Below are 27,773 nucleotides of genomic sequence, written 5' to 3'. Positions count from 1 at the left end.
GCTGTAACCCTCTCCCTGCCGCACGTCCCCTATGCTGATGGGGTCCATTGAGGACCGAGTGCTATGAGTGTTGCAAATGTGTAATCACAGAGGACCGACAGCTGCGGAGCATTTCAGCTTCTCCCTCTGGCCCTGGATATTGCGACTGCAATTTCTGAGAAGCCCCCGCTGTGCACACGCGCAGGTCCTATCCTGCGCGTGCGTGAGCAGTTAGTGCGGTTGGCAGGCTGCGCCAGCAGGAGGCTTCCATAGTTTCTGCGACCATGCTCCAATTGTGGCGCGATCGCAATTAGAGCGTGATCTCAGTTGGTGGGGGACGGGTAGCATGCTGGGAGGCCTTCCCCTGCGATGGATGCCTCCCAGCATGCGAATGAAAGAGTAGCAGATTCTGCTACTTTTACTGAATAAGGACCTTTTTGCAGATTCTCCGCGTGTTGCATGTGGAACAAGGCTTTCCACATTACGGTATCACTGCAAATTGCCCCCCCCCCCCCCCAATCACATCTGCCAACATTCCAGACTGGAAAATGTATATGAATTAGCCACACCCTTACCCACCCATGTCCTGTTTCTAGGGAAGTCAGAATCTTTTCTAAAGAAGCCACACATCAGAAATTAGGACTGTAAATTACAAAGTCAAGCTGAAAACAATTCACAATATTGCACCATGGTGATGAAACTTAATGTAACAAGATTAATGGAAGGAAGCAGTGGAGTCTGGCAACAATGTTAGCAAATAATAAGAATTTACTTACCGATAATTCTATTTCTCATAGTCCGTAGTGGATGCTGGGAACTCCGAAAGGACCATGGGGAATAGCGGCTCCGCAGGAGACTGGGCACAAAAGTAAAAGCTTTAGGACTACCTGGTGTGCACTGGCTCCTCCCCCTATGACCCTCCTTCAAGCCTCAGTTAGGATACTGTGCCCGGACGAGCGTACACAATAAGGAAGGATTTTGAATCCCGGGTAAGGCTCATACCAGCCACACCAATCACACCGTACAACTTGTGATCTGAACCCAGTTAACAGCATGATAACAGAGGAGCCTCTGAAAAGATGGCTCACAACAATAATAACCCGATTTTTGTAACAATAACTATGTACAAGTATTGCAGACAATCCGCACTTGGGATGGGCGCCCAGCATCCACTACGGACTATGAGAAATAGAATTATCGGTAAGTAAATTCTTATTTTCTCTGACGTCCTAGTGGATGCTGGGAACTCCGAAAGGACCATGGGGATTATACCAAAGCTCCCAAACGGGCGGGAGAGTGCGGATGACTCTGCAGCACCGAATGAGAGAACTCCAGGTCCTCCTCAGCCAGGGTATCAAATTTGTAGAATTTAGCAAACGTGTTTGCCCCTGACCAAGTAGCTGCTCGGCAAAGTTGTAAAGCCGAGACCCCTCGGGCAGCCGCCCAAGATGAGCCCACTTTCCGTGTGGAATGGGCTTTTACAGATTTTGGCTGTGGCAGGCCTGCCACAGAATGTGCAAGCTGAATTGTACTACAAATCCAACGAACAATAGTCTGCTTAGAAGCAGGAGCACCCAGCTTGTTGGGTGCATACAGGATAAACAGCGAGTCAGATTTTCTGACTCCAGCCGTCCTGGAAACATATATTTTCAGGGCCCTGACTACGTCCAGCAACTTGGAATCCTCCAAGTCCCTAGTAGCCGCAGGTACCACAATAGGCTGGTTTAAGTGAAACGCTGAAACCACCTTAGGGAGAAATTGAAGACGAGTCCTCAATTCTGCCCTGTCCGTATGAAAAATTAGGTAAGGGCTTTTATAGGATAAAGCCGCCAATTCTGAGACACGCCTGGCTGAAGCCAGGGTTAACAGCATTACCACTTTCCATGTGAGATATTTTAAGTCCACAGTGGTGAGTGGTTCAAACCAATGTGATTTTAGGAACCCCAAAACTACATTGAGATCCCAAGGTGCCACTGGAGGCACAAAAGGAGGCTGTATATGCAGTACCCCCTTGACAAACGTCTGAACTTCAGGAACTGAAGCTAGTTCTTTCTGGAAGATTATCGACAGGGCCGAAATTTGAACCTTAATGGACCCTAATTTTAGGCCCATAGACAGTCCTGTTTGCAGGAAATGCAGGAAACGACCCAGTTGAAATTCCTCTGTAGGGGCCTTCCTGGCCTCACACCACGCAACATATTTACGCCAAATACGGTGATAATGTTGCACAGTTACATCCTTCCTGGCTTTGATCAGGGTAGGGATGACTTCATCCGGAATGCCTTTTTCCTTCAGGATCCGGCGTTCAACCGCCATGCCGTCAAACGCAGCCGCGGTAAGTCTTGGAACAGACAGGGTCCCTGCTGGAGCAGGTCCTTTCTTAGAGGTAGAGGCCACGGGTCCTCCGTGAGCATCTCTTGAAGTTCCGGGTACCAAGTCCTTCTTGGCCAATCCGGAGCCACGAGTATAGTCCTTACTCCTCTCCTTCTTATGATTCTCAGTACCTTGGGTATGAGAGGCAGAGGAGGGAACACATACACTGACTAGTACACCCACGGTGTTACCAGAGCGTCCACAGCTATTGCCTGAGGGTCCCTTGACCTGGCGCAATATCTGTCCAGTTTTTTTGTTGAGGCGGGACGCCATCATGTCCACCTTTGGTTTTTCCCAACGGTTCACAATCATGTGGAAGACTTCTGGGTGAAGTCCCCACTCCCCCGGGTGGAGGTCGTGTCTGCTGAGGAAGTCTGCTTCCCAGTTGTCCACTCCCGGAATGAACACTGCTGACAGTGCTATCACATGATTTTCCGCCCAGCGAAGAATCCTTGCAACTTCCGTCATTGCCCTCCAGCTTCTTGTGCCGCCCTGTCTGTTTACGTGGGCGACTGCCGTGATGTTGTCCGACTGGATCAACACCGGCTGACCCTGAAGCAGAGGCCTTGCCTGACTTAGGGCATTGTAAATGGCCCTTAGTTCCAGGATATTTATGTGAAGTGACGTTTCCATGCTTGACCACAAGCCCTGGAAATTTCTTCCCTGTGTGACTGCTCCCCAGCCTCTCAGGCTGGCATCCGTGGTCACCAGGATCCAGTCCTGAATGCCGAATCTGCGGCCCTCTAGAAGATGAGCACTCTGCAACCACCACAGGAGAGACACCCTTGTCCTTGGAGACAGGGTTATCCGCTGATGCATTTGAAGATGCGATCCGGACCATTTGTCCAGCAGATCCCACTGAAAAGTTCTTGCGTGGAATCTGCTGAATGGAATCGCTTCGTAAGAAGCCACCATTTTTCCCAGGACCCTTGTGCATTGATGCACTGACACTTGGCCTGGTTTTAGGAGGTTCCTGACTAGGTCGGATAACTCCCTGGCTTTCTCCTCCGGGAGAAGCACCTTTTTCTGGACTGTGTCCAGAATCATCCCTAGGAACAGCAGACGTGTCGTCGGAATCAGCTGCGATTTTGGCATATTTAGAATCCACCCGTGCTGTCGTAGTACTACTTGAGATAGTGCTACTCCGACCTCTAACTGTTCTCTGGACCTTGCCCTTATCAGGAGATCGTCCAAGTAAGGGATAATTAAGACGCCTTTTCTTCGAAGAAGAATCATCATTTCGGCCATTACCTTGGTAAAGACCCAAGGTGCCGTGGACAATCCAAACGGCAGCGTCTGAAACTGATAGTGACAGTTCTGTACCACAAACCTGAGGTACCCTTGGTGAGAAGGGCAAATTGGGACATGGAGGTAAGCATCCTTGATGTCCAGAGACACCATATAGTCCCCTTCTTCCAGGTTCGCTATCACTGCTCTGAGTGACTCCATCTTGAATTTGAACCTTTGTATGTAAGTGTTCAAGGATTTCAGATTTAAAATAGGTCTCACCGAGCCGTCCGGCTTCGGTACCACAAACAGCGTGGAATAATACCCCTTTCCCTGTTGTAGGAGGGGTACCTTGATTATCACCTGCTGGGAATACAGCTTGTGAATGGCTTCCAATACCGCCTCCCTGTCGGAGGGAGACGTTGGTAAAGCAGACTTCAGGAACCGGCGAGGGGGAGACGTCTCGAATTCCAATTTGTACCCCTGAGATACTACCTGTAGGATCCAGGGGTCCACTTGCGAGTGAGCCCACTGCGCGCTGAAATTTTTGAGACGGGCCCCCACCGTGCCTGAGTCCGCTTGTAAGGCCCCAGCGTCATGCTGAGGACTTGGCAGAAGCGGGGGAGGGCTTCTGTTCCTGGGAAGAGGCTGCCTGCTGCAGTCTTTTTCCCCTTCCTCTGCCCCGGGGCAGATATGAGTGGCCTTTTGCCCGCTTGCCCTTATGGGGACGAAAGGACTGAGCCTGAAAAGACGGTGTCTTTTTCTGCTGAGAGGTGACCTGGGGTAAAAAGGTGGATTTCCCAGCCGTTGCCGTGGCCACCAGGTCCGATAGACCGACCCCAAATAACTCCTCCCCTTTATACGGCAATACTTCCATATGCCGTTTGGAATCCGCATCACCTGACCACTGTCGCGTCCATAACCCTCTTCTGGCAGAAATGGACAGCGCACTTACTCTTGATGCCAGAGTGCAAATATCCCTCTGTGCATCTCGCATATATAGAAATGCATCCTTTAAATGCTCTATAGTCAATAATATACTGTCCCTGTCCAGGGTATCAATATTTTCAGTCAGGGAATCCGACCAAGCCACCCCAGCACTGCACATCCAGGCTGAGGCGATTGCTGGTCGCAGTATAATACCAGTATGTGTGTATATACTTTTTAGGATATTTTCCAGCTTCCTATCAGCTGGTTCCTTGAGGGCGGCCGTATCAGGAGACGGTAACGCCACTTGTTTTGATAAGCGTGTGAGCGCCTTATCTACCCTAGGGGGTGTTTCCCAACGCGCCCTAACCTCTGGCGGGAAAGGGTATAATGCCAATAATTTTTTAGAAATTAGCAGTTTTTTATCGGGGGAAACCCACGCTTCATCACACACCTCATTTAATTTATCTGATTCAGGAAAAACTACGGGTAGTTTTTTCACACCCCACATAATACCCTTTTTTGTGGTACTTGTAGTATCAGAAATGTTCAAAACCTCCTTCATTGCCGTGATCATGTAACGTGTGGCCCTACAGGAAAATACGTTTGTTTCCTCACCGTCGACACTGGAGTCAGTGTCCGTGTCTGGGTCTGTGTCGACCATCTGAGGTAACGGGCGCTTTAGAGCCCCTGACGGTGTTTGAGACGCCTGTACAGGTAATAACTGATTTGCCGGCTGTCTCATGTCGTCAACAGTCTTTTGTAAAGTGCTGACACTATCACGTAATTCCTTCCATAAGACCATCCAGTCAGGTGTCGACTCCCTAGGGGGTGACATCACTATTACAGGCAATTGCTCCGCCTCCATACCATTTTCCTCCTCATACATGTCGACACAACGTACCGACACACAGCACACACACAGGGAATGCTCTGATAGAGGACAGGACCCCACTAGCCCTTTGGGGAGACAGAGGGAGAGTTTGCCAGCACACACCAGAGCGCTATATATATACAGGGATAACCTTATATAAGTGTTTTTCCCTTATATAGCTGCTGTATAGATTTATCTGCCAAATTAGTGCCCCCCCTCTCTTGTTTTACCCTGTTTCTGTAGTGCAGGACTGCAGGGGAGAGTCAGGGAGCTTCCCTCCAACGGAGCTGTGAGGGAAAATGGCGCCAGTGTGCTGAGGAGATAGGCTCCGCCCCCTTCTCGGCGGCCTTTCTCCCGCTTTTTTAAGGAAAAATTGGCAGGGGTTAAATGCATCCATATAGCCCAGGAGCTATATGTGATGTATTTTTTGCCATCTAAGGTGTTTTTATTGCGTCTCAGGGCGCCCCCCCCAGCGCCCTGCACCCTCAGTGACCGGAGTGTGAAGTGTGCTGAGAGCAATGGCGCACAGCTGCAGTGCTGTGCGCTACCTTATTGAAGACAGGACGTCTTCTGCCGCCGATTTTCCGGACCTCTTCAGTCTTCTGGCTCTGTAAGGGGGCCGGCGGCGCGGCTCTGGGACCCATCCATGGCTGGGCCTGTGATCGTCCCTCTGGAGCTAATGTCCAGTAGCCTAAGAAGCCCAATCCACTCTGCACGCAGGTGAGTTCGCTTCTTCTCCCCTTAGTCCCTCGGTGCAGTGAACCTGTTGCCAGCAGGATTCACTGAAAATAAAAAACCTATACTTAAACTTTTTCACTAAGCAGCTCAGGAGAGCCACCTAGTGTGCACCCTTCTCGTTCGGGCACAAAAATCTAACTGAGGCTTGGAGGAGGGTCATAGGGGGAGGAGCCAGTGCACACCAGGTAGTCCTAAAGCTTTTACTTTTGGGCCCAGTCTCCTGCGGAGCCGCTATTCCCCATGGTCCTTTCGGAGTTCCCAGCATCCACTAGGACGTCAGAGAAAATACAGTTTCAGTTATTACAGCTGTGACAGTACTGAACGGCCAAACTTTCCTTTACCTCACCTTGTTTACCAGATCCCCAAGGCTGTCAGCCACAATGCCCTTTCGGATGCTGCGCTCACAGTTACAAACTCTGAAGGGACGAGGTTTGGCCGCCGGACGAGAGAGGAATTGTTGAGTCATCGTAACACTGACCGAGACACACCTACAGTAATTAAGGACAGCAATGTCACAATACGAAGAACCACACAGACAAGCATCTTAGGAGGGGAACTTAACCAACAGATAATATTTTGCATAATACTACACATCCAAAAGGTGATAAAAACCTTTATATCTCAGTCCTACAAATACCAACATTGCTGGATTAAAGCCTTCAGAGGCTGCCGTCACTTAGGATGGGGTACCTCTCTGTCTTTAATTAAGTACATAGTATCACCGGCTGCGTGGCGTCATCACGTTGCGTGTTGTCAGGGACGGATCTAGACTTTTCTTTAGGGGGGGGCGGTTTACTGTTTAATCTTGACTCCTCCCTCTACAGTCCCAACTCCTCTCATCTGCAATCCTAACTCCTCCTCTCTCAATTCTGACTGAACTTTTTGAGTGAGACTGAGATAGAGCTTTCTGAGTGTTCTATGTACATGTGACTGTGCTATGGGGTAATTGTATTTATTAGCCCTAGTACCCACACACCAGCAAGTGAGGGGTAAATGCTCTGTAACTCTTGCTCTCCTGGCTCCTCTGTACTGCTGTGGTATAAGCTGCAGCACATCGTTCTGCCTCAAGCTCTCCCCGTAGAGCTCTCTTCTGCTCAAAAGTGGGTGTGGCTATGACTGTGTTAGGGGGGGCGGTCGCCCCCTTCGCCCCCCCCCCCCCCCCCCCTAGATCCGGCCCTGCGTGTTGTGTGCATGTATCAGATATGTGGAAGTGATGTCATGTAGGAAAATCAAGCGAGTCAAAGAAAGATGAGAATAGGAGTACCTGGTTTGGGGTGAGGAAGGGATCTCAAATAGGGAAACCTCTTTGCCCCCACTATAATATGGCTCAGCTGGTCCATTGCTGACAAATAGCCTTGTGCCATTATAATAGTCTTTGATTGACAGTCTGCTGCTGTTTGGGGGTGACAACGTCCTCCATTTCCCAAAACGGAAGCATGTTGCCACCGTTTTGGGGGAGTGATGAGGCCAAGATCTCTGTCGGAAGATGGAGATTTCCTGGCCTCTTTATTGGATCTGTGGCAGCCGGCTTGAGCTCACGGGTCACACGGTCAGCTGATGGTGTCGCAGATGATTCGATGCTGCATCCTAACACGCAGGCTGGATCAGTAATGCATGCAGTAAGCGCGACTCCTCCTGCTACATCACCATATTAGCGCTATCGCTGTTGCTTCCATGTAAGCAGCATCAACAGCACCTCCAGCCATATCTGAATCAGGCCCGTACCGCAGATATATCATTTTATGATAATTTACTACAATTTAAAAGTATTAAAATAACTAAGAAGTGGTTAATCATAACATGACTATTAGCCTGTGGCAATCTAGATGTTCTGCCCGCAGTGGAATATTACATAACTCTCTCTCTGGCCTTTGTCCCCGTGTTACGCTGATACTGACTTTTTAAACAGTACGGTTACTTGACTTTGCCAGCAGATTTCCACATAGCTGTCTGTCTGAGTGTCATAACAAGGCCAAAGGTGACCGTGACATTAACTGTGTACCATTAAACCAAAGACAGATTGATAGTCTGAGACCCACGTTACTGCCAAAGCTTTCCTAAATGACTTTCAACCCCACCCCCCCACAAATCCTCTATGATCGGCACACGTGTGGAGGGGACAATGCACAGATACGGCCATTCATTGCTCAGACCACAAAAAGCTAGAACTTAGACATCTCTTAGATCACTGACAACCTAGTAGTTTAATAAACAATAGTACTGCTGGATACAAATCTTATAATACAATAATGGATAAAACCAAGTAGCCCTGAGTCTGTAATAATAGGGTATTGCTCTGATGATTCTGTAGAGATGATTGTATATTTTTATTTATAAGGACAACTGAACATGTAGCAAATGTCGGCGGATACCAAAAGTCAGCCCTGGTGATTTACCTCATTAGGAATACTCTTCAAATATATATATATATATATATAAAATCTTCTAAATAGTGGAGAAGGTAACCATAGCAACATATCAGCCTCCATCTATCATTTTATAGAATGTAGTTGATAAATGGTAGATGGAAGCTGATTGGTTGCAACTTCTCCACTTGTCAATATTGTTTGTGGACCATTTCTAAATGTTCTAATGGGAAAAAAAATCTTACTTGGATAGGGACTTCATTGCATATTCCATCTTCGGCAGAAGGACTTCCTCTGACCTACAAAAGACAAATGTTTTCAGGTGAGTTATAATATATATCACTATTCTGCATAGTAAGAAAACTATATAGCATCTAGTATATTATATATACTCACTTATTATTAGCCATATCACCACAAAATTGCAGCCTGGAGCATACAGAGAAAGTGTGAATAATGTTTCGCTGTAGAGATTCCAGGTCTTAAATGCTTTGTTCTGAACCTTGCCCTGCTGATGTCAGTGTCCGTATGGTCATCAAATGAACAAAGTCTCTGCCACTGAAGTCTGTTCTACAAAGCAAATTTCAACTACACCCAAGTTCTTTCTGGTGGAGTTTAAGTGAAAGTTTAAAGTGCAACTTTATTACCGCTCATTAATCCACATCAACTCTACTAATGTTGTGACTATTCATGAGAATGCAGTCTAATAATTAATTAGATACAGTAACATTACTGAGGCATGAGGCACTGGGTCTTAGTCATGCAATAAAGCAATACGAAGAGTAAGAAGATTAGAGAATACGCAAAAAAGCCTGTCCAAATGGAAAGTTGACTTCTGGGTAATGGGGAATTTAATGAAATTGACATATGCTACCATTTTTTTTTAAATACACACAAATCAGAATACATAGCAATGACCACTCTACTTCTATTTGTGGGAAACTAACCAAGCAGGATGGACCTCTATATATGCCACGTGAATACCAAAAATGTTTGATAAGAGTGGAACCCAGTTATAGGTCTAAGGATAAAATCGTCTTGTGTACTAGGTAACAGAATGTATTGATATATACTGTATACTGTAGGGATGGATATGTGGCTCCCAGTGAGTATTCAAGCAAGAAAAGGCAAAGGGGTATATTTACTAAAGTGTGGGGTTTTATATGTGAAGATGTTGCCCATAGCAACCAATCAGATTATACTTATTTATCTAGCATATTCTAGAAGCTAATAGCTAGAATCTTGTTGGTTTCTATGGGCAACATCTCCACTTATAAAAACCCACACTTTAGTAAATATTCCCCAAAGTATGTAGAGAGCGGATAATAATAGGATCTTAATTACCTACCGGTAAATCCTTTTATCGTAGTCCGTAGAGGATGCTGGGGTCCACATTAGTACCATGGGGTATAGACGGGTCCACTAGGAGCCATTGGCACTTTAAGAGTTTGAGAGTGTGGGCTGGATCCTCCCTCTATGCCCCTCCTACCAGACTCAGTCTAGAAACTGTGCCCGAGGAGACGGACAACGTCGAGAGAAGGATTTTACACAGATAGTGGCGAGATTCACACCAGCTCACACATACAAGGCAAACCAAGCTAACCAGCTTGAAACATCAGCAACGGCTGAACAATATTACTTAACCAAGTAACAAAACAGTACTTAACCAAAGACCTAAGCAGAACTGAACAAAGTACCCACTGCAGGATCACGAAGCGATGGGCGGGCGCCCAGCATCCTCGATGGACTACGAGAAAAGGATTTACCGGTAGGTAACTAGAATCCTATTTTCTCATGTCCTAGAGGATGCTGGGGTCCACATTAGTACCACGGGGATGTACCAAAGCTCCCAGAACGGGAGGCTCCTACAGAACTGATTGACCAAACTTCAGGTCCTCGGACGCCAAAGTATCGAACTTGTAGAATTTTGCAAACGTGTTCGACTCAGCCAAGTAGCCACTCGGCAAAGCTATAAAAAAGAGACACCCCCGGGCAGCCGCCCAGGAAGAACCCACCTTACGAGTAGAGTGGGCCTTAACAGACGTAGGACACGGCAATCCTGTCGTAGAATACGCATGCTGGATAGTGAACCTAATCCAGCGAGAGATCGACTGCTTAGAAGCAGGACACCCAAGTTTCTTGGGATCATACAGGACAGAGAGTCCTATTTCCTGTGACAAGCAGTCCTCTTCACATAGATTTTCAGAGTCCTTATAACATCCATGGATGAAATCGAGGAGTCAGTAGCAACTGGCACCACAAAAGGTTGGTTGATATGAAATGCCGACACAACCTTCGGAAGGAACTGCTGACGTGTCCTGAGCTCAGCTCTATCTTCATGGAAGATCAAGTAGGGGCTCTTACAAGACAAAGCCCCCAACTCCGACACATGTCTAGCAGAAGTTAAGGCCAACAAAGTGACAGCCTTCCATGTGAGAAACTTGACCTCAACCTCCTGTAGAGGCTTGAACCAATCCAATTGGAGAAACTGCAGCACCACGTTAAGATCCCATGGTGCCGTAGGTGGCACAAAGGGAGGCTAGATGTGCAGAACCCCTTTCAGAAAAGTCTGAACCTCAGGGAGGGAAGCCAACTGTTTCTGGAAGAAAATGGATAGGGCCGGAATCTGGACCTTTACAGGTCCCAACCTCAGGCACATATCCACACCTGCTTGCAGGAAGAGCAGAAACCGTCCCAGTTGAACCTCCACCATAGGAAACTTCAAGATACATATTTTTTCCAGATACGATGGTAATGTTTAGACGTTACTCCTTTCCTAGCCTGTATCAGGGTAGGAATAACTTTGTTCGGAATGCCCTTCCGAGCTAGCATCTGACGTTCAATCTCCATGCCGTCAAACGTAGCCATGGTAAATCTTGATAGGCAAACGGCTCCTGCTGCAGCAGGTACTCCCGAAGAGGAAGAAGCCTTGGCTCTTCTAGCAGTAGATCCAGAAGAACTGCGTACCAAGCCCTTCTTGGCCAGTCCGGAGCAATAAGGATCGCTTGAACACTAGTTCTCCTTATGAGCTTTAGAACTCTTGGAATGAGCGGAAGTGGAGGAAACACGTACACCGACTGGAAAACCCACGGAGTCACTCGGGCGTCCACCGCTACGGTTTGCGGGTCCCTCGACCTGGAACAATACCACCAAAGCTTCTTGTTCTGAGGAGAGGCCATCATGTCTATTTGAGGTACTCCCCAAAGGTCTGTTACCTCCGTGAACACCTCCGGATGGAGTCCCCACTCCCCTGGATGGAGATCGTGCCTGCTGAGGAAGTCCGCTTCCCAATTGTCTACTCCCGGAATGAAGATTGCTGACAACACCAACGCGTGTTTTTCTGCCCAGAGGATGATTCTTGTTACCTCTGACATTGTAGCTCTTCCCGTACTGCAGAGCCTCGTAAGAGGCCACCATCTTCCCCAGAAGGTGAATGCACTGATGAACAGATACCCGGCCTGGCTTCAGGACATCCCAGACCATTATTTATATCACCAACACTTTCTCTTCTGGAAGAAACACCCTCCGCACTTCCGTGTCGAGGATCATTCCCAGAAAGGACAACCTCCTGGTTGGCTCCAAATGTGATTTTGGAAGATTCAGGATCCAACTGTGTTCCCTGAGTAGATGGGTCGTGAGAACAATGGACTGTAACAGCTTCTCCTTGGACGATGCCTTCATCAGCAGATCGTCCAGATATGGAATTATGTTCACCCTCTGTCTGCGGAGGAGAACCATCATCTCTGCCAACACCTTGGTGAACACCCTCGGTGCTGTGGAAAGGCCGTATGGCAAGGCCTCGAACTGAAAATGACTGTCAAACAGTGCGAATCGGAGAAAAGCTTGATGTGGCGGCCAAATCGGAATGTGGAGGTACGCATCCTTGATATCCAGGGATACCAGGAATTCCCCCCTCCTCCAGACCTGCTATCACCGCCCTCAGAGACTCCATTTTGAACCTGAACTCCCTCAAAAAGGGGTTTAGCGATTTTAAGTTCAAAATGGGCCTGACTGAACCATCTGGTTTCGGTACCACGAAAAGGTTCGTATAGTAACCTTTGTTTTGCAAATGAGGTGGAACTGGTACAATGACCTGTGACTTCACCAACTTTTGGATGGCTTCCTGTAGGACAGCCCTGTCTGCCAGCAGAGCTGGCAAGCCTGAGCTGAAGAATCGGTGAGGTGGGAGATCTTGAAACTCCAGCCTGTACCCCTGGGACACAATATCCTGCACCCAGGGATCCAGGCCGGACGACACCCAGACGTGGCTGAAATGCCTGAGTCTCGCTCCCACCGGCCCTACCTCCAGGCTGCCCGGTCCACCGTCATGCTGAGGACTTAGGCTTCTGTTCCTGGGAACCCACAGCAGCAGGTTTCTTGGATTTTGGCCGACTTCCTCTAAAGAAGGTGTTAGACTGCTTGGCCTTTCTTGCTTTAGCAGCCAGAAAGGACTGTGATGCAGTTGAAGTAAAAGGTTTCTTTGTAGCAGGTGCAGCTGAGGGAAGAAAAGGTGACTTACCCGTGGTAGCCGTGGAAATCCACGCATCCAACGCTTCCCCAAAGAGAGCCTGACCTGTTTAGGGTAGGGTCTCCACACTCTCCTGGATTCCGCGTCGGCAGACCATTGGCGCAGCCAAAGTCCCCTGCGAGCTGAGACAGACATGGAAGATATCCCTGCAGCCATCGAACCCAGGTCTTTCATGGATTCCACCATAAATCCTGCAGAATTCTGAATGTTATGTAAAAACAATTTAACATCACTTTTATCCATTGTATCCAAATCCTCAAGTAACGTGCCTGACCACTTTACTACAGCTTTGGAAATCCATGCACAGGCACTATTAGGACATAGTATCGCCCCTGAAGCCGTGTATATGGATTTGAGCGTAGTGTCAATTTTGCAATCAGCTGGTTCTTTTAACGCGATAGATCCTGGGACAGGTAAACCCACCTTTTTTGAGAGTCTGGATACAGATGCATCAACTATTGGTGGGTTTTCCCATTTTTTCCTATCCTCCTCAGGGAAAGGGAAAGCTACCAGAACCCTTCTAGGGATCTGAAATTTTTTTCTCTGGGTTTTCCCAGGCTTTCTCAAAAATAGCATTTAATTCCTTAGATGCAGGGAAGGTTGGCGAGGCTTTCTTATTGTCTGTGAAGTAAGCCTCCTCAGGTGTTGTATTAGCAATATTCAACACATCTCTAATGGCCTCTATTATCAACTGCACCCCTTTTGCAAGAGATGCCGCCCCCCGCAGCACATCCCCATCACCGTCTGCCGTGTTAGAATCGGTATCCGTGTCATCTTGCATAATCTGGGCAAGAGCACATTTTTGGGAGCGTACGTCAGGGGGCCCTGAGGTAACAGAACCGGACCAAACAGCCATAGAGTTCTGTCAAACCTGAGTTGCAGACTCATTTTGTGCAACTGTAATAGAAATCTGAGAAATCATACTTTTAAGAGAGGCTAACCACTAAGGCTCCCTTGCTGGGACCTGTGCTAACACAGTGCAATCCTGATTACATGGAATGGGATCATCCTGAGAGGACATATCCTCTGCAGCATATGACACAGAGTCCCTGGTACAAACACTCCACACACACACACACACACACGCACACACACACACACACACACACACACACACACACACACACACACACACACACACACACACACACACACACGGGCAGACAGAGTTTCCCCCCTAAGAATGCCAAGAGAGAAACAGAGATTGGAGCCAACCCACACACAGCGCTTCAAGATAGGGAGACCCCTACCCAGCGCCTACTGTGTACCTTAATAGGTTGCACAGTAAAGATATACAGCCTCTCCCCCACCTCTACAACCCCCTGGTACCGTATATTATAGCTGGAGTTGATATGGAGGGACAGCTCTCACTGACAGCGCTTCTGCAGGCAGGAAAATGGCTCTGAACGTTGCTGGATCCGCTCTGAGGAGAAGCTCCGTCCCCTTACATGGCGCTGCTTCCCGCTCTTCTGAAAATTATACTGGCCTGAGGAAAAGTGCTGGCAGCGATCCCGGGACCCTGACTTGGTGGTCGGTGTAGGTGCTGGCTCAGGGCGCCCCTCCCAACCACTTGTCCAGGAGATCCAGCTGGAAGGGACGAGCGTGAAACCCTCTAACAAAAATAATAAAACTAAAAGAATTCCTATGGAGCTCCCCTAGCTGTGACCGGCTCCTCCAGGCACATTTTCTAAACCGAGTCTGGTAGGAGGGGCATAGAGGGAGGAGCCAGCCCATACTCTCAAACTCTTAAAGTGCCAGTGGCTCCTAGTGGACCTGTCTATTCCCCATGGTACTAATGTGGACCCCAGCATCCTCTAGGACGCAAGAGAAAACAAAATGGCTGAGATTGTAGGACTGTCAGTATCCGTACCATCTACGTGTGCCCGAGGGTTGGTGTAAATACACACCACGGACAATGACGGTCACCAATACTAGATAATTATTTCTGATTGGCTGATTGTGGTTTTACCTCTGAAGCGGATACATAGGTGCTTTCAGGGGCACAACAGTGAACTGCATGGCCACATAGTAAATCATATGTAGGGGCCCAGTAATGCTGCTGTAGCCCACAAGAACCTTGCTCTGTGAAGAGCAGAGTGGTGGCCTCTTTTGAGTGCATCTGAGAGAGGGACCAAGCATAGTCAGGCCCCCCACATCTCAGGACCTCTTAGCCATGGAGGACCCCAGAACATATTTGGCATCCGAGGAGAAGAAGAAGCACTTATAAGGTCCCTGCACTTATTCCAGATTGCTGGCACCATTCACCACATTTTCTGGTGCTGGCCACAGGGAATATGGTCAGATTCACTGTTGGCCAATTAACAGCCAGTAAATAGAGGTTGCTGACAGCATTTTGAATGGCGTTGAAGGACTCTGCTAATATACGCTGTGTAAAGTGCCAGACATTAATGCAATGTGCTTGGACTGGCATGCAGGGCTTTTATTAGCCATCACAAGAAGACTAGAGTCAGATGATGGCGGAGAAAGGATCTGTAAACAACTGCTGAAATAAAACACTGGCAAAGCCTAGAGGAACGTGGAGGCTGTCTAGTCAGGATAGAAGACACTGGTGGAAAGAGTAATGTAGAATGAAGGTTGTGGCATCTGCAGCAGAAGTAATTTTGATGAAGCAGCAGTGGGAGGAAGGCATTTGGGCTCTCATGGTTCTACCTTGTTGCCAATGAAAGCTGGGAAAGGCATGTGAGGCCTCCAGGCAGGATCTCCTATACCTCCAGCTCTAGGCCTGTGGTCCCATTTGTAGTCTTGCACTGGGCACATGGCCCCCAGGTACAGGCCTTCTCTCTGCCCTGTGGCACCCTCACATCTCCAGACATTAGGTCATATTTGGACATTAGACCTGTTGCTTAGCATTCCGACGCTAGGTGCTGCCTCAGTTAAGATGTTTCCTCTTACTCATCTGGGCATTCATACTGTATTTTTCCAGCCTGTTGGATTTTTCCAGCCACTTGTGCCTCAATTCAGTGGACCATAAAGGAGGTCACTAGGCACCATATAAACTGGGCCGCAGCTAATAAAGCTCCACAACCCCACAGCAACAGTTGAGGCAAGCCAGGGGATAACCTTTTGCAGGTCTGTTAGGACAAAAGAAAAAAAGAATCGGCTTCATTACAGCAGCACTCATTCCCTTTCCACAAATGTTTTTTTTTTTTTTTTATTCAAATTATAGTACTTTATTGATTAACCATTAATATTTGAAAAGATTCAATACCCATATGCGATATGTGTCACTTTATTATTTCCACATACGTGGCCAAATGTAATAGAGCAGAGGTTCCCAAACTGTGTGCCGTGGCTCCCTGGGGTGCCTCGGGACACTTGCAGGGGTGCCCTGGGTTGGTGGTCCAGGACCAATTCAAATTATTCATGGTCAATATAATAGGCAAAACCAGTGCTGGTGGCTGCCAGTCATAAAATATGTGGCCAAACAGAAGCAAGTCTTGTCCCTCACCTCACAACTGACCCTAAGGATGATATATAAACGCGATCTACTTATTGTAATATTTCTTTCTAAATTTCTCAATAAGAAATTATTGGCCTAGGGGTGCCGTGAAAAAAGTTCTTATATTCTAGGGCACCGTGATTCAAAAAAGTTTGGAAACCACTGTAATAGAGTGAGAGTTTCAGAAAGTGAGAGATTTGATAAGGTTTTGCAGTGTTTTTTTTAAAGGGGCAATCATTTACACAGCAAGATCAACCTGGTTTTGCAGTGTAAATGATTGCCACTTGAAAAAACAACTGAAAAACCTTACCAAATCTCTCACTTTCTGAAACTCTCACTCTATTACATTTGTCCCCTGACGTATTTGTATGCTCCCCTTCTTTTCATTGGGGGGGGGGGGTCACAAAAAACGAAATACAGGTTGAGTCTCCCTTATCCAAAATGCTTGGGACCAGAGGTATTTTGGATATGGGATTTTTCCGTATTTTGGAATAATTGCATACCATAATGAGATATCATGGTGATGGGACCTAAATCTGAGCACAGAATATATTTATGTTACATATGCACCTTATACACACAGCCTGAAGGTAACTTTAGCCAATATTTTTTATAACTTTGTGCATTAAACAAAGTGTGTGTACATTCACACAATTCATTTATGTTTCATATACACCTTATACACACAGCCTGAAGGTCATTTAATACAATATTTTTAATAACTTTGTGTATTAAACAAAGTTTGTGTACATTGAGCCATCAAAAAACAAAGGTTTCACTATCTCAGTCTCACTCAAAGTCCGTATTTCGGAATATTTAGATATGGGATACTCAACCTGTATATAAAATATAGAATAGAATAGCATGTAGGGAAAAAAAAAGTGAAAAGTGACACATATCACATATGGGTATTGAATCTTTTCAAATATTAACGGTCAATCAATAAAGTACTATCATTTTAATTAAAAAAATTTTTTTGGGTTAAAAAGGGAATGAGTGCTGCGGATTCCTTTTTCTTTTGGTCTGATATATACATACTGAATCAGTAAGCAGCACCAATTGCACGTGACGTAGTATATTCCCTTTGGATCACCAGCTGAATAGCCATTTTCTAGTGCGGGAGTCATTCCGAATCTAAAGCAATTGCTGGTCTGGGCAGAAGTGGGCCCCTTAGTCCTCAGGAACCCCGATGCAATGCACCTGCTGCACCAATGATAGTTCCGCCTCTGCATGGCAGTTATGGTGAGGTGCAGCTTTAGTGCCATAGTCCAACTAGAATTACCCAGGGTATTCACCTCTCTCTCCCTTGATAGTGTTATTATGCAGGTCTCACTTGGGGAGCAGTACTAATAGATTTTCCACAAAAGCAGGGAGGAAGGGGCAACACTACAACCCCAGTCATTTGTCCACAGACGGATTTAAGGAGCTCTTTAGGTACAAGGATAGAAGAGATTCTTCAGAGTCAGCGTCTCACAAGGAGATTTTAAGTCCCTCATAAGGAGTTACTAAAATACCACATCAGGAGGGGTTCCGCGCACGTTCACCCAGGCATGGGAGCGCGGTCTGTAAAGATGTCAGGGCCCGACAAACCCGTGGATATTGTTAGTAACAGGGAGGGGAGGAAAGCTTTGAAAGGAATAAGTAAAATTTTTAAAAGAGCAGGTTTTCCGTCAGAAGGGACACCAGACTTAGAGAAATGGGAAAAATTTGCCTCCTGTAACAAGAGTTGGATAATTAAGCATAATTGTAGAGATCAAGCATCCATCTGGATCACTGTAGCACAAGAAAGAGAAAATAAAAAAATAAGAAAAGCCAAAGAAAAGAATGCCATACCGAAGGTAACAGTTCACGTTGTCCAGGAACAAAGCAAGTGGAAAAACAGAAGCCCAACACAAGGGGCCACCGAAAGAAATTCAAAAGAAGGAACCAAGCAAGATAACAGAAAATTTTATTTCTGCAAGCGAGAAGGACATTTTAAAAAGAATTGCAAGAAATACAAAGAATGGTGTGAAAACCAGCAAGAAAAACCTACAGCATGAAGAAGTGGCTTCCCGAGGTACCTCCCTGCCAAAACACCATTTGAACAAGAAAATGATCAAGTGACCCTTGTACTGCCAACAGGTCACCAATATCAATGCATTATAGATTCGGGAGCAAGCCGAACAATTTTAAAGCAGCAAGAGGTACCAAGTGAAATAATGACCACTGAGACCTAGTCCAGCAACAGCACCTCCACACTATACCCCACCCCTATACCCAGACATGCATGCACACCCAGGTACCCCTAGTATGACCAGAACTGAATCATCTGCAAGCTCACTAACAGTGAAATTGAAAAGAGAAGAACAGGCTGCTTTAAGAAGGACAAAGAAAGACATCTGACAAGTGGTCAGTACTACCTGGCAAGATTACAGAGATAATGCCATGATTTAAAGCAACAGAAGCTCCGGGGTTTAAAGCAAATAATAAGGAACAAGACAGAAAAAGTTCCAGAAGACAAATGAATGATGCTTCTTCTGCCAATATGAAGTACAAGCTTCTTCAGGTACTCCCCAGTGAACATAATGTCTCCAGAAGAAACAGCAGAAGGTATGATTTCAGTCACCTTGCCCACTGGAGAAATACGTTTGTGCCTAATGAATACTGGAGCCAGCACACGCAGACGACAGCAGAGGGAGATACCACAAGAACTGGTGATATCAGAAATTCTTAAAGGGACAGGAGATGAGAGAAATGCAGTCACCAATACCAGCCCAATTCTTGACCTTGGAGTACATGTCCAGTGACTTTGCTGAAGCGCAATGTACTAAAGCTTATCCAAGGAGAATACAGTACACACCAGCAGAAGTTTAACTTTCCAGCAACTTATCAAAGGAAAGAACAAAAAGCCATTTAGAAGCAAGTTAAAACAGAAGTTCAGTATTGGCTCATTCCCGCAGTACCAGTTGTAGAAGAAAGGAAGCAATACTACTGGACCAGGATAGCTTTGTGGAGGGGCTATATCACCAAGTGATTTATCCACAAAACACACAGCTAAATACAGGATGTGAATGAACTGTTGATTGCCACCACCACCAAAAGAAGTACCAAGAAGGGGCAGTGTCCTTAGTGAAGTTTCTGGAAGACCAAGACTGCAGAGCCTCAGAAGGAGAAATTGCAGCTAGTCAAGCAAGAGTTAATCTTCCTAGGACACTCAAGGTACCAGACATCTAACAAAAGTGAAAAGGAAAAGATTCAGACTGCAAGCTAAGATGCCAACTAGTGTCAAGCAAGTCAGATGATCATTCCTGGGCCTAGTAGGACACTACAGAACACGGATACCTCTAGCACCAGTCTACATGCAAGCATTGTATGACAACACTGAAAGGGAGGAGGGTCCGCATCCTACATACAGCAACAGATGAATTAGGCTATTGAACAGTTGGAAACAGCAGTTGCCTCATCTCAAGCCCTAGAACTACCTGACTATTAAAGAAGGAGGCCATATATAGAAGTCCTTATGCAAAATCATGGACTGAGGTGAAGACCAGTGGCCTACAACTTAAGCAACCTTGACAGCGGTAATCAAGGAGCACCTACCGGCATCAGAGCAGTAATAGCAGCAACAGTCCTAGAAGAGTATAAGAGCACAGGCATAGTGCTGAATCATGAACTTATCATCCAGGGTCCACATGCAGGTACAGAGAAGCTTCAACAAGCAAGAACCAAACACCTGTCAGTGGCAAGGCTGACCATGTATGAAGTAGCACTGCCAAAGTGCGACAAGTAACCATCAGAAGATGTATTACCCTCAACGCAGCAACCCTTTTCCAACATTAATCAATAAAGGTGTTGAATCTCAAGATTCAAAAGGAGGGAAAATCAGATTATCTACTGATGAATGGGACAGCCAGAAGTTTCTAATATTCACTCACGAAGGTAAACAATATGGTGGGACACAATTACCCCAAGGGGGAGCCACTAGTCCATCAGATTTCTCAGAGGCAATGGCATTAATCCTGCAGAAATGGAGACCACACTTTACAGACACCCAGTTAGTTCAATATGTCGATGATCTGCTTATTGCTGCACAGACAGAAGAGAAGTGCAAAAAAGGAAACAGTATCACTACTCATCTTTTTGGCAGAAGAAGATTGCAGAGTGTCAAAAGACAAGCTTCAGCTAGTACAGAAAAAAGTTGTCTTCTTAGGACACTGCATATCTCAAGGAACAAGGCATCTTACTGATAAAAGAACAAAGGCAATAACTCAAGCAAAAACCCCAAGAACATTAAATGAAATCAGAGCTTTTCTGGGCCTTATTGGTTATTGCAGAGAATGGATACCCTCAGCCTCATTACTGATGCAACCCCTATATGAATTAATAAAAAAGGAGGCGTCAGCAGAAAACAGGGACACCATTGAAGAAGCAGTAAGACAACTAAAGCAAACCATAATAACAGCCCCAGCATTGGGATTGCCTGATTACACTGTGTATACAAGTACCTCACGCTGTAACAGAAATATTAAGTCAAGAAAATAGCAAGCATCTTTCTGCAGCCAGACTTACCAAATATGAAGTGATTGCCTAGCCTCATGGAATTAGAGACTTTACCTCTCCCTAATGTCCAAGATACACCATTGGACAATCCAGACATGAACCTGTTCGTCGATGGATCAAGATATTATGATAATGGATCCCCAAGGACAGGATATGCAGTAACAACTGAAACTGAAGTCATAGACTCTGGAGCATTGCTACCAAGTATGTCAGCACAAGAAGCAGAACTCATAGCAATGACCAAAGCCTGCATACATGCTGAGAATATGACAGCCAACATCTATACGGATTCACGCTATGCTTGGGGGGGTGTCCCAAGATTACGCTGTTATATGGAAAAGTAGGGACTTCAAAAGTGCAAACGGAAAACCCATCAAACATGCCAGTTTGATTATGGAACTCTTCAGAACATTGGAACTACCTAAAAGAATTGGAATAATCAAGGTACAAGCACATACTAAGAGCCAAACCATGGAAGCTAAAGGAAATGCATTTGCAGATGCAGAAGCCAAGAGAATTGCCTTACAATCAAAAGAACTTGAGCAAGTCTTAGTGGCTCAAGATGTGAAGCAAATGCCTAGTGAACAAGAGCTGATCAAAATTCAACAACAAGCATCACAAGGAGAAAAGGAGAAATGGAGACGATTGGGGGCAGAAGAAGATGAACATGGACTTTGGAAGTCAAGAGAATTGAAGTACTGTCTACCAGCAGCTCTATTTCCACCTATGTTACAAGTAGCTCATGGACAAGTACACCATTCAAAGGAAGCCACGGTGAATAGAGTACAAGAGCATTGGATAGCTCCAGGCTTCAATAAAGCTGCAACAAACTTTGTAGCAGGATGCTGGATCTGTGGAATCAGCAATCCAGGACAAAGAACCAAGACACCTCTAGGAACTATACCCAAAGCCTCTTACCCATTTGAAAGACTACAAATTGACTATATACAGTTGCCACGATGCGGTCCATATGAATATGTACTAGTAGCAACGGACATGTTCAGTCACTGGGCCGAAGCCTGGCCAGTGAGCAAAGCCACAGCAAAAACCACTGCAAAGAAACTGATAGCTGAAGTAGTATGTAGATTTGGGGTACCTGAGGTTATAGAATCAGATAGAGGTACACATTTCACGGGAGAAGTCATGCAGCACATAATGAAAGATTTGGGGATACAGCAGGCCTTCCACGTGCCTTACCGCCCCCAGGCGAGTGGGAGGGTGGAACGTTTGAACTTTGACCTTAAACTAAAACTACAGAAAATTATTACAGAAACCAAAAGAACTTGGCCAGAATGCCTCAGAAATGCCCAAGAGGTTCTTCTGTAGAATAGGGAGAAAAAGTGGAATAAAAAAGAGGGGAAATGATAGTGTAGGAGCTTCCGCAGTATAGCATATATATATTGTCACGAACCGGTCTCTCACCTTTGCGGGTTCTGGGGTTCATCCGTTGCCAGTGCGGTTGCTCGCGGTGCTGTGCGCCCGTGTGGGGACACGGCGTGATCAATGGCACAGGTAATGCAGAGTCTGGGAACTGTGAGTGCGGGGACCAAATGGCCTAAGGCACTGCGGTGTGTCTGCTGTATAGGAGGTGGCCATGTTGGAGACCAAATAGCTAATACTGAGCACTTGTGAAAACACCTGTGAGCAGGTGTAAGCCAATCCCGTGCTTGTGCTGCCTTTAAGTAGGCTGGGATTATGTCACTCTGGGCCAGTGCTTTGTTGTATCAAAGCTGTGCTCAAACTCTGAACTCTCTCCGTGCATTCCTGTGTGATTCCCGTGGTCCAGATATCGCCTCCGTTCCCAGAGGTCCGTTTGCAGCCTTCACTGCCAAAGATTCACCGGCTCTCCATTGTGCTATCAGTCAATTGCACACCTATTGGAAATACTTGGATTCCCAGTGTCCTGCATGAGGTTACCTTGTCTGTCTGCCTTTCATACAAAGTCTGGAGGATTCCAATTCCCTCAGCTGTTCGTTTGTTCAACTCTGCATTTAACCCATTCATCACCTTGCCATCTACTACAGTTTCACAGTGATCTCCGGAAACCCGCAAGTAACCCAATTCAGTACTTTTATTTTCTATGTTGTCATTACAAGGATAATTCTTCACAGTCTCTCAGTTAACTCTTAAAGCTCCATTGCAAATTCTTACAGTTGATTCTCCATGTCTGCATTAACCAGTTAAACTCAATCTGCAGCTCAGCATCAAAGCTTGTTTATATTTGGACAATTCAACATTTATTCTTCAGCTTGTTTTTGCATATGTTTCCATGAACATTTCTTTTATTTATTTCTGAGTTTTCTCTTGCATATTATTTCTGCCATTCCTGCAATACTTCAGTATAATGATGATTAACAACTAGTCATTTAACTCCTTACTGAATTGTTACTTTAATAAATATATGAAATGGAACTTCCTTCGTCCTCCCTGTTTTCTTCATACCCCAGCACCTACACCTGTGGTTGGTTCCAGGTTAACGGATTCACAAAAACACCCGGACCTGACAGTAAGCACTGGCCACATGGATCCGTCAAGTGACCAATTCGCAGGAGGCGGTGCTACATCAGATATCCTTTCCCGTCTGGAAAACCAGGAGTCTATACAGACACAAATAGTGCAGTTTATGCAAACTATGGCAGACCGTTTAGAGATTCTTCAAACAGCTATTAAAACGTCTCTAGTCCAGATTCCAACTCCAGTTGTCCCAGTTACCACTACAGTTTCTCCTGAGACGCTACCTACGTCCTGTTTGCAGTTACCCTCTCCAAGTAAGTTTGACGGAACCCCAAAACTTTGCAGAGGATTCCTGAATCAATGCGAGATCCAGTTTGAACTGTTGTCCGCCAGTTTCCCATCAGCTCGTTCTAAGGTTGCATATATTATTGCCCTCCTCTCCGGTCAGGCTCTGGAGTGGGCATCTCCATTATGGGAAAGAGGTGATCCTATCCTCTCTAATTACAAGGAGTTCGTATCATCCTTCCGGAGAATCTTTGACGAACCAGGCAGAACCACCTCAGCATCTTTAGAGATTCTCCGTCTGCGTCAAGGTTTACGTCCTGTCAGTCAATATATTATTCAGTTTCGTACGTTGTCTTCAGAGTTAAATTGGAATGAGGAGGCCCTGATCGCCGCGTTTTGGAATGGACTTTCAGAGAAAATCAAGGATGATTTAACCATCCGGGATGTGCCTACTACACTGGATGAATTGATTTCTCTCTGTAACAAACTTGACCTACGCTACAGAGAGCGATGTTTAGAGAAATCCAGGACAGAGCGATCTAGTCCACGTTATCATCCTAGGCCTCGACAAGATTCTTCATCACAGTCGCCGGTAACAACAGAAGAACCTATGCAGATTAGGCGCTCTTGCCTCACAGAGGAGGAACGACTTCATCGTCGACAGGGTAACCTCTGCATGTACTGTGGGTCCTCCGAACATTTAGTTAAATCCTGCAAACTCCGGCCTGGAAAACTCTCGCTCCTAGCTTATTCAAGGGAGCTTAAGCTAGGAGTTACTTTAGAACCTCGTTCTGGGAAAGAGCCGACCTTGTCTATTCAATTAGAAGTTCCAAGTTCTACAGTGAAAGTTTCAGCCCTCCTAGATTCCGGGGCAGCCGAGAACTTCATCTCCTCAGCCTTTGTCTTACGGTCCAAAGTTCAAACCATGCCTCTGGAAGCAGCAGTTGCTGTTACAGCAGTGGATGGAAGTCGAATTCCAGATGGTATAATTACTCATCGAACCGTATGTCTCAAGATGAAAGTTGGTGTGCTCCATTCCGAATACCTCTCCTTCTACGTGATTCCCAAAGCCTCTCAAGATGTGATACTTGGTTTACCTTGGCTGCAGAAACATAACCCTCAACTCAATTGGCAAACCATGGAAGTCCTTTCGTGGGGTAAATCTTGTACCAAGGACTGTTTAGCCTCAATTGTACCTCTCCGGTCAATTAGCCTTCCCGACCTACCTCCGGTGTATCAATCTTTTGCAGATGTTTTCAGTAAACAAGCAGCAGACTCTCTACCTCCTCACCGCGAATGGGACTGCCCAATCGTCCTGGTTCCAGGCAAAACCCCTCCTAGGGGACGAATTTATCCGCTATCCATCCCAGAGACGCAAGCTATGTCTGACTATATACAGGAAAATCTAATCAAAGGATTTATCAGACCATCTTCTTCACCTGCAGGAGCCGGATTCTTTTTCGTTAAGAAGAAGGACGGTGGGTTACGACCATGCATAGATTACCGTGGACTCAATGAGATCACTGTGAAAAACAAGTATCCATTACCCTTAATTCCAGAATTATTTGACCGGGTAAAGGGAGCTACTGTGTTTACAAAACTGGATCTCCGAGGGGCCTACAATTTAATCCGCATCCGTGCAGGGGACGAGTGGAAGACTGCTTTTAATACCCGGGATGGGCATTACGAATACCTCGTAATGCCCTTTGGCCTTTGTAATGCACCTGCAGTTTTTCAAAGCTATGTGAATGAACTTTTTCGTGATCTTCTCTACAAGTGTCTAGTAGTGTACCTGGATGATATCCTAATATTCTCTAAGGATCTAAAGTCTCACCGTCACCAAGTTAAAGAGGTACTGACACGTCTGAGGAAAAATCAACTTTATTGTAAGTTAGAGAAGTGCACTTTTGAAGTATCTTCCATACCGTTCCTTGGTTACATCATTTCTGGATCAGAGCTATGTATGGATCCAGGTAAGGTACAAGCTATCCGAGATTGGTCCACTCCTTCAACTCTCAAGGGGATTCAGCGATTTCTTGGCTTTGCGAATTTCTATAGGAGATTCATCAAGAATTATTCTACGTTAGCTGCTCCCATCACAGCCCTAACTCGCAAGGGAGCAAATCCTACGAACTGGTCTTCTGAAGCAATCAAAGCCTTCTCTGATTTAAAGCAAGCCTTTGTGTCAGCCCCCATTCTTCGACAGCCTGATTTGAATCGTCCCTTTCTACTAGAGGTGGATGCATCTACAGAAGCAGTAGGAGCTGTGTTGTCACAAGTCTTTGAAGATAAAAAGGTCCATCCCTGTGGATATTTCTCCCGTAAGTTCCTCCCGGCAGAACGTAATTATGCAATCGGTGAGCAAGAGTTACTTGCCATCAAGTTGGCATTTGAGGAGTGGAGATACCTTCTAGAAGGAGCTCAACATCGCATTACAGTTTATACTGATCATAAGAATCTTCTGTATCTGCAGTCAGCTCAGTGTCTGAATCCACGACAAGCTCGATGGGCGCTTTTCTTCTCACGATTTGATTTCAAACTCACCTATCGTCCAGGGTCTCAGAACAAAAAGGCAGATGCCCTTTCCCGGTCCTTTGCTTCTTCTGAATTAAATGATGCTACCACGAATCAAGCCATTGTGAATCCTACGTCCTTTTTAATGACTCGAACCTCTCCAGTTCCTCCGCTTGGCAAGACCTTTGTCGCCACAAGTCTTCGAAAACGGCTGCTTACCTGGGCTCACGCCTCTTCCTTCATGGGTCATCCTGGGGTTCTAAAGACTCTCAAATTTATTCAACAGTCTTATTGGTGGCCACGTCTCAAAGCCGATGTCCAAGAGTTTATAGCAGCATGTCCTAAATGTGCCCAACATAAGAGTCCAAGAAGTTCTCCACCAGGTCTACTACATCCACTATCCATACCCAAACAACCATGGACTCATATCTCAATGGATTTCGTGACCGATCTACCTCCATCAAAAGGGCGAAATACCATTTGGGTGATAGTGGATCGATTTTCGAAAATGGCACATTTCATTTCATTAACTGGGTTACCATCAGCCCCTTTACTAGCCAGATTGTTCATCTCTGAAATCTTCAAGTTGCATGGCCTTCCTCGAGAAATTATCTCTGATCGGGGAACACAGTTTGTGGCCAAGTTTTGGAGGTCGCTTTGTTCATCTTTAAATGTCAAGTTGAACTTTTCTTCTGCATATCATCCTCAGACAGATGGACAAACTGAGAGAGTCAACCAAGACCTTGAAACATTTCTCCGGCTATATATATCGTCCTCACAGGATGACTGGGTTGACTACCTTCCATTGGCAGAATTTGCTCATAATAATCTCTTCCATTCATCTTCAGAATCTACGCCCTTTTATATTAACTTCGGCTTTCATCCTCGTGTGCCAGAGTTTCATCCATTGCCAGCCCTAGAGGTCCCAGCGGCAGATCAAGAGCTTCAACGTCTATCTAGCATCTGGAGTTGTGTACGTAAGTCCTTGGTCAAAACTTCCGCTCGTTATAAATCTTTTGCAGATAGAAAACGTAAAGCTGTACCGAATTACAAAGTGGGAGACCAAGTTTGGATTTCTACGCGCAATCTCAAGTTCAAAGTTCCTTCTAAGAAATTTGCTCCCAGGTTTATTGGTCCATTTCCCATTGTAAAGGTACTCAACCCTGTGTCATACAAAGTCAAGCTGCCACCGTCTTTGAGAATTCCTAACGCCTTTCATACATCTTTACTGAAGCCTTTGATTCTCAATAAGTTCCGTACTACCCAGTCCAAATCTCCTAAAGTTCACTCTTTGCAGAATGAGGAATTTGAAGTTAAAGAGATTGTGGATTCACGTTCCCGATATGGACGTTTACAGTTTCTGGTCGACTGGAAGGGTTACGGTCCGGAGGAGAGATCCTGGGTTTTCTCTGAAGATGTTCATGCTCCAAGACTGGTACAGAAATACTTCTCCAAAAATCCTGACAAGGTTCAAAGGTGTTCGGAGACCACCCGTAGAAGAGGGGGTAC

At 46.0% G+C, this 27,773-nt stretch overlaps 1 protein-coding gene across 8 annotated transcripts in view; it reads right to left on the bottom strand.

Annotated features, from left to right (window-relative positions):
• The window catches only part of CIDEC (cell death inducing DFFA like effector c), a 92,830-nt gene that overhangs the window by 6,574 nt on the left and 58,483 nt on the right, over positions 1 to 27,773 (bottom strand). For 5 of the 8 annotated variants that reach the window (XM_063940964.1, XM_063940963.1, XM_063940962.1 and 2 more), the window contains exons 2-3: positions 8,730 to 8,783; positions 6,465 to 6,606 (exon numbers count right to left, since the gene is read on the bottom strand). In XM_063940964.1, coding sequence (XP_063797034.1) covers positions 6,465 to 6,606; positions 8,730 to 8,758 — 171 coding nt within the window. In that variant the 5' untranslated portion in view covers positions 8,759 to 8,783. Of the gene's footprint in view, positions 1 to 6,464; positions 6,607 to 8,729; positions 8,784 to 8,880; positions 9,090 to 15,682; positions 16,105 to 27,773 lie in introns of all 8 variants that reach the window. The other 3 variants (XM_063940961.1, XM_063940959.1, XM_063940960.1) reach the window with 2 other exon arrangements.

Source organism: Pseudophryne corroboree, chromosome 9, assembly GCF_028390025.1.
Source record: "Pseudophryne corroboree isolate aPseCor3 chromosome 9, aPseCor3.hap2, whole genome shotgun sequence".
Taxonomy (NCBI): domain Eukaryota; kingdom Metazoa; phylum Chordata; class Amphibia; order Anura; family Myobatrachidae; genus Pseudophryne; species Pseudophryne corroboree.
Note: the sequence above shows the minus strand (reverse complement) of the source record. Positions and strands in the feature narration are given on the sequence as shown.